This window comes from Hemibagrus wyckioides, linkage group LG11, assembly GCF_019097595.1.
Source record: "Hemibagrus wyckioides isolate EC202008001 linkage group LG11, SWU_Hwy_1.0, whole genome shotgun sequence".
Taxonomy (NCBI): Eukaryota; Metazoa; Chordata; class Actinopteri; order Siluriformes; family Bagridae; genus Hemibagrus; species Hemibagrus wyckioides.
In genome coordinates this window covers 15,908,352-15,920,962 of record NC_080720.1, presented here as the reverse complement: position 1 = coordinate 15,920,962, position 12,611 = coordinate 15,908,352, and the positions used below count along the sequence as shown (strand labels likewise).

At 43.0% G+C, this 12,611-nt stretch overlaps 1 protein-coding gene across 1 annotated transcript in view; it reads right to left on the bottom strand.

Annotated features, from left to right (window-relative positions):
- The window catches only part of plxna1b (plexin A1b), a 221,784-nt gene that overhangs the window by 158,991 nt on the left and 50,182 nt on the right, over window positions 1-12,611 (bottom strand). Inside the window, exon 3 of the mRNA XM_058402390.1 lies at window positions 2,870-3,052. Coding sequence (XP_058258373.1) covers window positions 2,870-3,052 — 183 coding nt within the window. The remainder of the gene's footprint in view (window positions 1-2,869; window positions 3,053-12,611) is intronic.

Below are 12,611 nucleotides of genomic sequence, written 5' to 3'. Positions count from 1 at the left end.
ACAAGTGGAGGGCACACTAACCCTGACCCACACACTAACACCGCACAAGTCCAAGTGACTGTGCATAAACATTTTTTTTTTAAATATGTAAATGTAGTTAATTGGACATCTTTTATCCCTCGCTTGCTCTCCGCCTTTCAAGTGGAGCAGCACAGAGAGATCTGGAGGACTCGCGAGAGGATCTGCGAGCGTCACCACGTGCCTGTGTCTGACCGGGCTGTGTCCACTCGCCACGCTCCTCGCTCGGGCACAGCTTCAGCGCTCTCAGCCTGATTGAAGAGCCCTTGGCGGGCCAGACAATCACGACGCTCGCACAGGGGGCGCAGGAGAGAGCTCGCTGATGCTAAAGAGCCCTCTGCGTAGACATGAAGAAGGGCTTCGGATGGACAAAATGAGGAGAGGGAGGGGGGGAAACCATCAAAAGGATGTGTTATCTGTATGATGTGCGTGTGTGTTTAAAAGTAAAGAGGCATATTTAAAAGCGAGCAGAGGCGAGGACCGTAAGCAGTAGAGCTCACAAAATACAAAGCTCCATTATAAGTCCATCTCCATCTGAAATCTCTCCAGTAGCCTCATCTCTCTCGCTCTTTCTCTCTCTCTCTCCCTCTCATTCGCTCCTGGGTATTGGCCACAGCCTGTCCTCCATTTCACATCTCAGTGAATTTATCATGTGATGCTTCAATGCTCCCTTCTGTCTAAACCCATCTTCCTTCACACACACACACACACAGATACAAACACGCACACACACACAACCATAATGAAAATGTCAACGAGCGAGCGAGCCACCATATGTGAATATGGAAATATCCACTTACTACATAGAGTGCTCGGCTAGCTCTAGCATATGAGCCATGTCAATCTAAACACGGAATGCGAGCAGACAGCGAGCCACTCTTCCTCTTCTTCCTACGTTTGAATAATGCCTTCGAGGATGAGGATGAGGAGCGCTTGGGTCTGTAGGGATCGAAACGATTCGTTCTCGAGCTGCATCTTAAACGATCTAGGAGCGTTTCGAGAGCCAGCTCCGAGTATTACCAGCTGTGTAGCCAAACATCGTCATGCTGGAGGAAAACAGGACAGGTAGATATGAAGCGCTGCCAAAAATCTCTCACACACTCACACAGACACAACCCCGAGGAAAAGATTATATCCACATACACGGTATGTACACGTGAGCATTCATGCCAAGCATTACTTATGAATGCAGCTTGACCACAGCTTCCAAGGCAGCAGCATACATCACAGATCACAGAGCAGCACCCGAGTGACGGCACGGCGACAACCCGCACTAACCACCTGCATCCAGCTACCAGAATACACACACACACCTTTACCTTCATGAGACCATCAGGCACTTTGACCATTTTCAACCCCAGAGTTGAAATCAGATCAAAACTTTTTGCTTTTGGATTTGTTTGTTATTTGTTTTGCTTTCGTTTCACACTCTATATAATTAACTGAATCAAATATAGCAAGAAATGCTTCCCGAGGGATGACTAAAAATATTCTCAAAAAAACTTTCACATTTCACCAAAAAAAGTTCATCTCTAAATCACACAAATCCCCCAAACATGGAGAACACAGAGCTGGCACTCAAACAATGAATAGACAAGTTTATAAATAACTGGTTTAAAACATTTTCTCCTTTTGTTCCGTGGTCTAAACATCCAGAACCACAGCTCTGTCCTTTGGATCAGCTGAACAGCTCACATCTACAAACGCCCAACAATATTCATACGCCAAGTCGGGTTCACTTCCTGCAGGTGGGTCGATTCGCAGTCGGATCAATTTCTCACAGCAATCCGGTTCACTTTGTACCAGCCCAAATCCACCTCTCGGAGACGTTTTTGGTCGGCAGCCAAGCGTGATTGTTGTGTTCTCATCTACCTAAATGAATCTCACCGAAAAGGGGAGGAAAAAAAAGAACAAAAAAAAAACAAAAAAAAACACCATACCGGGGATGGGTTCAGATGCTGCAGCAAATCAGAGCTGCTTCAGACATGCCATGGAGCAGAACTAAGAGTTGAGACACTTTAGATACAGTTGGTTGCACTGCACTAATTGATCCTGGCATTTTAGAGCAGATTGTCAAAACCACAGGGGAAAAAAAAAAAAAAAAAAAAAATTCAGCTGCGTTCACACACACAGATTTTATTTAAGTCTCTGTACTATGAGGTCGTCAGGATGTGTTCTACGACTGGTTGCCATAGCAATAAAGTTTATCAGTGATGAATATTGTGGATAAAACATCAGCAATATATCTGCATCAGAGCATGAAGAAGAAGCAGGGTGTGCTCTTCACCGTCATTGGTAGTCGCTGCGCCAATCGCTCCATATTTACCGAACATGTCTCAGCTTCGTCACATTGCCGGACACGCCCACATCTATTCGGGCAGTGGCTACTCATGTCACCGTAAATCGGCAGCTTTATCTGAAAATAAAATGCTCTCTGGTCGCTTCATCGCTGTGCGTGTGAACGTAGCATTCTAGTTCTGATTCTAGCCACAAATACGTTTTAACAGGATACAGCTGAGTGGTTCAGGGTCTTGCTAAACCACTTCCTCTTCCTATGAGCCTGGTATCAGCAACCACATTGTACAGTCACACACTGTAGAATCTTCACTAGCTACCAAATCATAGTGTTCACCTTGATTTACTGACCTCGGCGTGTTAAATGTGTGGTACAGCAAGTCATAATTTCATGAAGTGAAGGCTACTGCCCATTTTCTTTATATCCAGCACGTCTGGGAACCACCCAGAGCCATGAAAAAAAAAAAAAAACGCCAGAAGATGCCGCCTCCCTGCAGGCACATTCCTCAACACCGCAGTCATGGGAAGAAAGCAGAAGAGGTGTGGTGTCTCTTACCTTCTTTAGGCGGCCGGAGCGTGTGCCTGAGAACACCACGGTGTTGCCGCGGTAGTCGTAAGCTGCCACCGAGGTCATGCCGTCATCCTTATCTATGAATAGTGGTATACCCTCGATGGTGGTGGTGCCACCCAAAGGCTGGTTGAAGTCCTGGCCACAGAAATTGTCATCAATCTGTAGGGGCTACAAAAGAAAGAAAGAAAGAAGGTTAAGTGTGTATCTGATGTGATGTCTTATATTGCAAGATTGCACACAGAGAAGCAGGTCACGGTGATCAAAACAAACTCCCCCCAATGCCTATGTACAGAATGTACACACACACAAACACACACAGCTGACACCTTGACTGCTCCGAGTAGGAAAGTCCAGTCTGTGCTGTATTTCAGGAAAGACAGTCTAGGTCTTTTCAGGACAACATGTCGGAATGCATCAGGAAGGAACAAAGAGTCATAAAGCAAAAGCGAACAGAAAGAGCTTCCCATGTCATGGCTTCTCAACGCAGCATTATTCCATTTCAAACCTTCATTACTTTGTTTACTAAAAATACCCAGTTATCATGTGATGGTGTCTCCATCTTTGGCAACATCTGTTACTGACAGCTGCATGTTCATGTCTGCACGTTTTGAGCTGGAGCTGCTGTTAAATTCTACACCAGCAGAGTTTACGTCTTCCAGCTGAACACACAGAGGTTACTGCTGATCCCGGGTGCTCTTAAAGACAACAGGCTCGGGCTTTATAGGCTTTTTAAATGCTTTTTCTCTTCAGTAATCAATGCCGGAGGATATGTAAGGGCAGAAACGTAATAACATGCATATTTAAACAAAATCCTGATCATACTTTTACATATGATCGTGTTCATCAACAGCACTAGCAAATAAGCTTTTATATTAAACATCCCATACAGTACACACGGAGCATCATGGGATTGTGGAAATAATGACAAAGCAAAGCTCAGTTCCTTTATTTATTTTTTTTTTCGTTTCATTCCCTCTAGGACTATTTTGTGAATGTTGAGGCTGAGAATGTTTGATTCTGCTGCAGGAGATTTTTGTGAATTTTTCTGGCAGAAAACTAGTTGAATTGATGAAAGTGCAAGCACAGGATTCTTCTATTAAACTCCTAGCAGTGAAGACACCTATGTGATGACTTTCTATAGTAGGTGTACTGTGGAACCTCGGCATGCCCTCCTTTATAAATTTTCACCTTAAGGATTGAAATTTGCGTCAACATACGGAGCATTTTCGGCATACGAACCGAACGCTGGCTAAGTTGCGTGTATGTCCGGGAGCCGCTCAAAACTTCAGTGGAAAGCCAAGCGAAGCCAGATTACAATTTTTGTTCAGTCAGCGAAAGCTGTTTCGAAAGAGTCAACCCACAATACCAACTGCCTTGATTTTTCACACGGGTTTTTGTTAACAGTTGGTAGCATGGGTGGTCTGTTCAATTTTAGCCCAAGCTTGGCGGCACGACTTCCTGTGAGGACCCTTGACATGGAATGCTTGGCTTGGGTCAGTTCTTTGTAAGCAGCCATACAGTTTACATACGCTTCATATCGGTAATATTGGTCATATTTTTGGGTGGCTAGAACAGATTATCAGCATTTACATTAGTTCTTATGGGAAAATATGTTTCGCAATACAAATTTTCACCTGAAGAGCTCCAGAATGAATTAAACTCGTATGCCGAGGTTCCACTATAATCACATTTGATGCCGGTGTTGGTTGAATGTGTTGTGATTACGTCACCGAAAATCTGTAGTCATTTCGAAAAATTGCAAGCACTCCTGATTATCACAGTGTGTGCCTGATTTTGCGTTCATTTCCGTGATTGCAAAATCACAAAACTCTAGAGGGACCCGATTCGGCAAGCTGAATGTTTTGTTTTTTTTTAACTATATACCAGGTTATATTATTAACACTGGAGTAGGTTACTGGTTAAAAGTAATCCACAGAGTTCAGCCTGGATGTTCATGCAGCAGTAACCACACAGAAACATATCTGTATTATAAATTTCCCATTGGGATGAATAAACCAACCAACCATCCATCCATCCATCCATCCATCCATCTCCTTCTATAGTAAAGCAGTGGTAGTATTCTATATACCGTTACACATAACAATCCGTAAACATTATCATCCCACAGCGCTGCTGAAAATTTCAAATCAGTAATATATTGTTTATAAAAGCACACCTGTGATGTAAAGCCGTTCCAGCTGTAGCATAAATGACTCTTACGTTGATGCGCTTCTTATAATACTCTATGGTTTCTATAGCAACCCCTCATTTACAGGGACTCGTACGGTAGATGCTCGCTTTAAATCCAAGTGCAACTATAAATGGATTTTTTTTTTTGTGGTTATATTTAAAACATGTGATCATTAATATAGCAGGTTTCTGTAAGAAGGGTTAGCATTTATGCATCTGTATAAGGAGACGCGAGCGTCAGCACTTTCTGTCAGTCTCAAGTTTTTGGGCCTTATTAAAGACGTGAAAGAAATTAAAGAAATGTTAAAGAAATGAAATGGTGCTGATGGAGCAGCTGATTATAACATAAGCGATAACCGGAACTTATCTCATGGACAGACATATATATCAATACATATATATACACAATTTAAAAACAGCAGTGATTCATTTCCTCTAACCGCATATCCCATCACGTGTTATTTCCTTACTTAATATGTCAAGATTTCTGGAACGTATTTTGGGGAAAAAACATTTGCTAGAAATTGTCACTGGACATTTAGTGTTTAAAAGTGAGGTGATGATGTCTTGTAGTAGCAGTAATTTAAACTCCATTAAGCGAGGAATAAAAGAGGACAGGGCATGCAGTTACACTAAATGCAAGCAAGTGGAGGTGGTGGAATGCCATGGGGTCACTGTTACCACCTCAGAGTGTTTTCCAGTAACGGCATGTCCAGGAGAACGACAGCAGCTTGCCAATAGCAGTGTATAGTTAAAGTTGGCTAAAAAACAGTTACTCTAGGTTTACTCTCTCCTGATGCAACTTGTCACAGAAGAACGAAACCATAAAATCCTGTCTTTGTGGAAAAACTTCATAAACTCTGACACTGGAGACTACTTCCATGCTCCTACAGAAAGCTTATACAGTGTTTACTGTTCAATAAGAAGGCTTTTTCTGTTTATTCCGAATCATAGATTATGTGGTGTTCACTATGCAACTCTGTTGAATGAGCTGTTACTATAGAAACAATCATACAAATAAGCCGATTAATATAAACCTGTGATAAGTGATCTATCCATGTTTTGTACCATATATCCGACACATAGTTGAGGGGAGGCTGGAGTCTTATCCAGAGAACTTGGGGCGCAAGATGATGCCAACCCATCACAGGACACAATCACGCACACGCTCAGACAATGTAGAGACGCCGATCAGCCTACAACTCGCATCTTTGGACAGCGGGAGGAAACTAGAGCACCAGAAGGAAACCCCCCTGAAGCACAGGTAGAACATGTAAGCTCCACACGGTGTGGAAAAGGGAATTAAACCCCCAACACCAGAGCTGTGAGGCCATAATGCTAACCAATAAGCCAAAAAAATATGCCCTCGATGAATATGTTCTGTCCATTTAGATTTGAAAATTTAACAGTGCTCTAATCAACAGTGCTTTAATAAAGTTCCTGTTCATTATCTACTGATATTATATACTACAGCTATACACCAACCAGGCATAACATTATGACCACCTGCCTAATATTGATGTTCCCTCTTTTTGCTGCCAAAACAGCCCTGACCTGTCATGCACTGTGTATTCTGACAGCAACAGTAGCTCGTCTATTGGACTGAATCACACGGGTCAGCCTTCACTCCCCACGTGCATCAATGAACCTTGGCCGTCCATGACCCTGTCACAGGTTCACCACTGTTCCTACCTTGGACCACTTTTGATAGATACTGACCACTGCAGACCGGGAACACCCCACAAGAGCTGCAGTTTTGGAGATGCTCTGATCCAGTGGTCTAGCCATCACAATCCTTACGCTTGCCCATTTTTCTTGCTTCTAACACATCAACTTTGAGGACAAAATGTTCATTTGCTGCCTAATATATCCCACTCACTAACAGGTGCCATGATGAGGAGATAATCAGTGTTATTCACGTCACCTCTCACTGCTCAATGTTATGGCTGATCGGTGTGAATATCTAATTAGCATTGAAATGTAAATAAACTGATCTAGCTGTGACGATGCATCCTTAAATGTAAGAGAGTCCCAAATGCGAGGTTCTGTTTTGAAGTCGACAGAAGCAGTGATCTGTTCCCTTTTTCAGTTTTTGTAAGATCAGTGTAAAGTGTGATCCAGGGTTAGGTAATTATCATATGAAAATGTAATAGTGGTTCAAGCCTATTTAGCATATGTTCCTGATAGAACAGCGCTAGTGAAGCAGTGCTCAGATCCATCTCAAGACACTTCTGTGAGCATGCTGCTCAATCTCAGACATTCCTGTTAAGTGGTGCATCTGGCATAGGGTTTACATGCTCTCCCTAAATCACACTTAATTATCGCAATCTTGAAATCAGTCAAAATAACCACAAATTATTTTTGTTAAAGCTGCGCACGTGGAAGAAATCGCTTCAGGCATGTGTTTTAACACATCATGACTGTGAGCAAGAGAGAAAACCAGCAAAAGCTCAGCATTACACACACTTATCGATGCTCTCACACCTGACCCTGAAGACCATGCCTACACACACACAAACAGACAGACACACAGAAAAACACCAAGACACAGACAGACAGTCAACTACACAGACATAAAGAGAAAGACAGACACACATAGGCACACAAACCAACACACACATACAAAGAAAAAAAGGCAGACACACACAAACCAACAGACAGACATACACAGAGAAAGACAGACACACATACAAAGAGAAGGACAGACACACACACACACACACACACACACACAAAGAGAAAGACAGATGCACACACAAAGAGAAAGACAGACAAGAAAAACACCAAGACACAGACACACACAGACAACTACACACAGACACAAAGAGAAAGACAGACACACACCCACACCAACTGACACACACAGACACACAAAGAAACACACACAAAGAAAGTCAGACACACGCAGACAAAGAAAAAGACAGACACACACAAACTGACAAGCACACACACACAGACGCAAAGAAACAGATACACACGCAAAGAGAATGACAGACACAGAGAAACACACACACAGACAAGTTACCGTGTGTGTACTTGTACACAGCATTGATAATACACCTGATCACTTTAAACTGAATCGTCTAACAAAATAACAGGAAGTTCCAGCATTCACACACTTCTCTGTATTTACAGCAGTGTCCTGAGGCTACACGGAGTTCAAGACAAACATGTCCACCATGCTGCCTGCATACTGCTTTAACTGGCACTGTCATGCTTTATAGATTAGCATAAGAAGGTGTCTTCACTAAGAGTGTGTGTGTGTGTGTGTGTGTGTGTGTGTGTGTCTGTGTGTGTGTGAGAGAGACGTGATTTAATAAGTCAGACACTTCCAGTGTGTGAACGTGTTCTCTGGAAAAGACTTGAGATCATGAACTCAAGTGCAAAAGGAAAGAAAGAACAGTGAGAGGGTATTCTTACACACACACGCATATGTGTGTGTGTGTGTGTGTGTGTATGCCCTCTCTCACTGTTCTTTCTTTCCGTTTGCACACAGTGACACACCCATACACTGACTCACAGACACACACACTGACCCACAGACAGACACACACTGACCCACAGACACACGGTGACGCACACAGACACACACCAACACAGACACTCACTGAAACACAGACACACACACACACAGAAACAAACACACACACAAACACTGACACAGTCAGTTTGAGTCAGACCACGGTACATTACTGGCCTAGAGCCAAATCTATGCTATTGTATCACACACCTCTAGTCAGTCATATGCACGCACACACGTGACTAGAGTGTGTGTGTGTGTGTGTATAAATATATGGAGAGAATAAGTTACGGCTAAATTAGATTAAAGAAGGATTAGGCTGAATTCAAAGAGTTGCCTGTGTGTGTGTGTGTGTGTGTGTGTGTGTGTGTGCAGTCTCTCATGTGAAATCTTGTGTGTATTGTGTCAACAGGAACATGAGGCCCACAAGATAAACAGCAGTGCTACAGGCTAGTTTAAGATACAATGTTTCCTATCGGTCTCTCGTTCTCTCTCTCTCTCTCTCTCTCTCTCTCTCTCTCTCTCTCTCTCTCTCTCTCTCACACACACACACACACACACACCACTACTAGATTATTCTCTACCCCTTCCCCCCGTAATATCTGCAGGACTGACTGACTCAGAGAGACACCTGCGTGAGAGACAGAGAAGGACCGGACGGTCAACTCCTGATGCAGTGAAACACACACACACACACACACACTATCCACCCCCCTTTCTTCTAGACAGTCTTCATCAGAATATACCTGAGAGTTGGTGGGAGCAGTTGAGCAGTGCTTGTAGCTCTGAGAGAGCATGATGCAGTGTGAGGAGTGATAAGAGCTTTGAGGTAAGAGGGAGCTGGTCTGGTTTTGGCTTTGTAGGTAAGCATCAGTGTTTTGAATCTGATGTGTGCTAGCTAGCGGAAGTCAGTGAAGGTAGCACAGCAGTGAGGAGGTGTGTGAGAACATAGGCAGGTTCACACGGCTGTGCTTGGAGGAGTTCGATTCTTTATACTCCATGTACAGAACAGATTATTAAGATATTAAGAATGTCTTTGAGAAGCAGTGCATCGGCTTCGAGAGAAATGTCTGCTGTACATTGTGGCTTCTCTAGACTAATCGCTGCAGCTCTGCTCTGAACGCAGCCCTTGAGCTACTTGTCATTTGCTATAGCTCTATTCCCAAAGAAACATTTTGAATCAGTGTGTTTGTGCTAAAGGGGGTGTGTGGGGTGGGGGTGTGTGGGGTGGGGGTTGAGTGAGCAGCTTCTCCCTCTGGCACAGGGGTCAAAACTGAAGTCCAGCAGAGACTGGAAATCTCAATAGTGTAAAAGTGTGCCTTGGGGCCTCGTGTCAGTTCGCGGGCACAAAAACGAACACGCTGCTAACCCCGGTGTCATGGCAACATCACAGCCGGTTAACACGAGAGCATGTGCAACCCACGTGACTCGCACTGAAGACACGACACGTTAGCAAGAAGAGTGTATATACTGGGGGATATACACCATATTGCCAAAAAGAGTGTGACCGTTACATCTGTATGAGCTTGATCATCACTCATCTGGGAAGACTTTCTGTGTGTATCTGTGGGACTGTGTGTCCATTCAAGCATTATTGTGATCAGGCACTGATGTTAGAGGAGAAGGCCTGGCTAGCAACTAGCGCTCCAGTTCATCCGAAAAGCATCCAGCAGGGCTGAGGTCAGAGCTCCGAGTTCCTCCACACCAGATTTATCAAATTATGTGTCGCCCCAAAGATAAAGCCCAAAGGGGCATTATCATACAGGAACAGAAACCTTCCCCTAAGTGTTGCCCTGTGGTTCAAAAGAATCACAAAGTGTGTACGTTTCAGCAATAAACACTAGCAGGTCAAATGACAAGCAGAATGTTTACAACCTGTGTACAGAAAAGCAGAAATGTCTACACTTACAAAATAGCAGGAGTTTAGTGAGATAGTAGTCTTAATGTGGTTTTCTCTACTACAGTGAACAATGTAAAGACTCCTGCTGCATGCTATGTACAGCTGCACTACACTGTATATAGTGTACTATCTAAGTGGTCACTATGTTAAACACTAGCTAGAGCACTGACGTAGTGAGCAGGAGGTGATTTACGATTGAGCCTGGAAAAAAATACATCATGCCAGGAATCCCAGGTCCACCAAGCTGGACCCTTAACCCTCAGTTGGTCAATGAGAAAAAACTGTAAGTCACTCTGGATAAGGGCGTCTGCCAAATGCCAGAAATGTAAAAGTCTGATTCTGGTGATTTTCGCTCGGTCCATGATCTCCTTCGCTTTACCACAGTTTGTGTGAATTTCACTTTGCTAAATTTTCCCCTCATAGACTAGGGATGACTGCATGTGTGCTCCTGTCTCACACTGTAGTGTTCAGTGTGTTGGTTATTGAGCTGCACCTCATTTACCACCACCTCTGTGGCAATAAAAGAATTTTACATTTACAGTATCTGGCAGACATCCTTATCCAGTGTGACTTACATTTTATCACATTTTATACAATTTAGCTAAAGAAGGTTAAGGGCCTTGTTCAGCAGCAGTAGCTAGGTGGACCTGGGATTGAAACTTACAACCGTCTGATCAGTAGTCCAACACCTTAACCACTAAGCTCCACATCCCCCAGTTTTACATCTCTGTTGATGTGAAATTATTTCCACAGCTCAACTATTTCCAAAAGATACATTTCTATCAATGCTAGAAAACATTAGATACACTATAATGCCAAAAGTCTTGGGACACCCCTCCAAATCATTGTCTTCAGGTGTTGTTTTTCAGGGCTTGATCTTGGCCCCTCAGTTCCAGTGAAAGGAACTCTTAATGCTTCAGCATACCAAGACATTTTGGACAATTTCATGCTCCCAACATTGTGGGAACATTTTGGGGATGACCCCTTCCTGCTCTAACATGAATGTACACCAGGGCACAAAACATGGTCCATAAAGACATGGATGAGTGAGTTTGGTGTGGATGAACTTGACTGGCCTGAACAGAGTCCTGACCTCAACCTGATAGAACATCTTTGGGATGAATTAGAGTGGAGACTGTGAGACGGACCTTCTCGTCCAACATCAGTGCCTGACCTCACAAATGCGCTTCTAGAGGAATGGTCAAAAATTCCCATAAACACACTCCTAAACTTTGTGGAAAGCTTTCCCAGAAGAGATGACGCTGTTATAGCTCCAACTCCATATTACATTCATGTGCATGTAAAAGTAGATGTCCCAATACTTTTGGCAATATAGTGTATGTATTATTTTAAAATGTCCAGCTTGTATTAGTGCAATATGCACTAGCCGTACACTGTAGCATTTAATTATTTACGCTTGTTATTTGTCATTTTGTTATCTGTTCTGAGACAAACCTGTAGAAACAGCAAAAATATTTTATATACCTTTAGGGGAAAATCTATCTGCTTAAACATTCAAGTTGTGTAATTTCTTTGTCCTATATACATGCAGAAGCATCCCGAGTGCAACGCCTAGTTCCTCTTAGCTCCGATAGTCTAGTCTGAGGGGGTAAATGCTGTGCCAAGTCAGACAAACATTGATCTAAAATTTGCAAATACTGTCAAATGACACTTCTGTTTTTTTGTTTTGTTTTTTTTTTTTTTTGGTGAAGTGCAACCAGCTAGTGGGTTTATTTAGAGAAATCATGAGTTGTGTGTGAAGAGTTCAGCTGCACTGTGACTGATCAAGTATCAGGTTTAAACAAATAAATTTATAGATAGATAGACAGACAGACATATTTGCAGGAAGTATTGCCCCGGGTTTTAATGAAGAGTTCCATACTGCATTGTCTTGAATCTGATTCCTCCTGATGCTATAATATGTAAGTGTACAAACCTTTTGCTCTGCAGCTCCAGGCTACACAATCATAGCTCTGTTGTTTATTAGACTTTTAGACTTCGGAAATATACAGGACATGATTAAACTGCCCCGCTATAGTGTTTTCACTCGCATCATGCCTGTGAGCAAACAAAAAGCCTTATACGTGACGCGGAGAGGAAACATCAGCAGGATGATT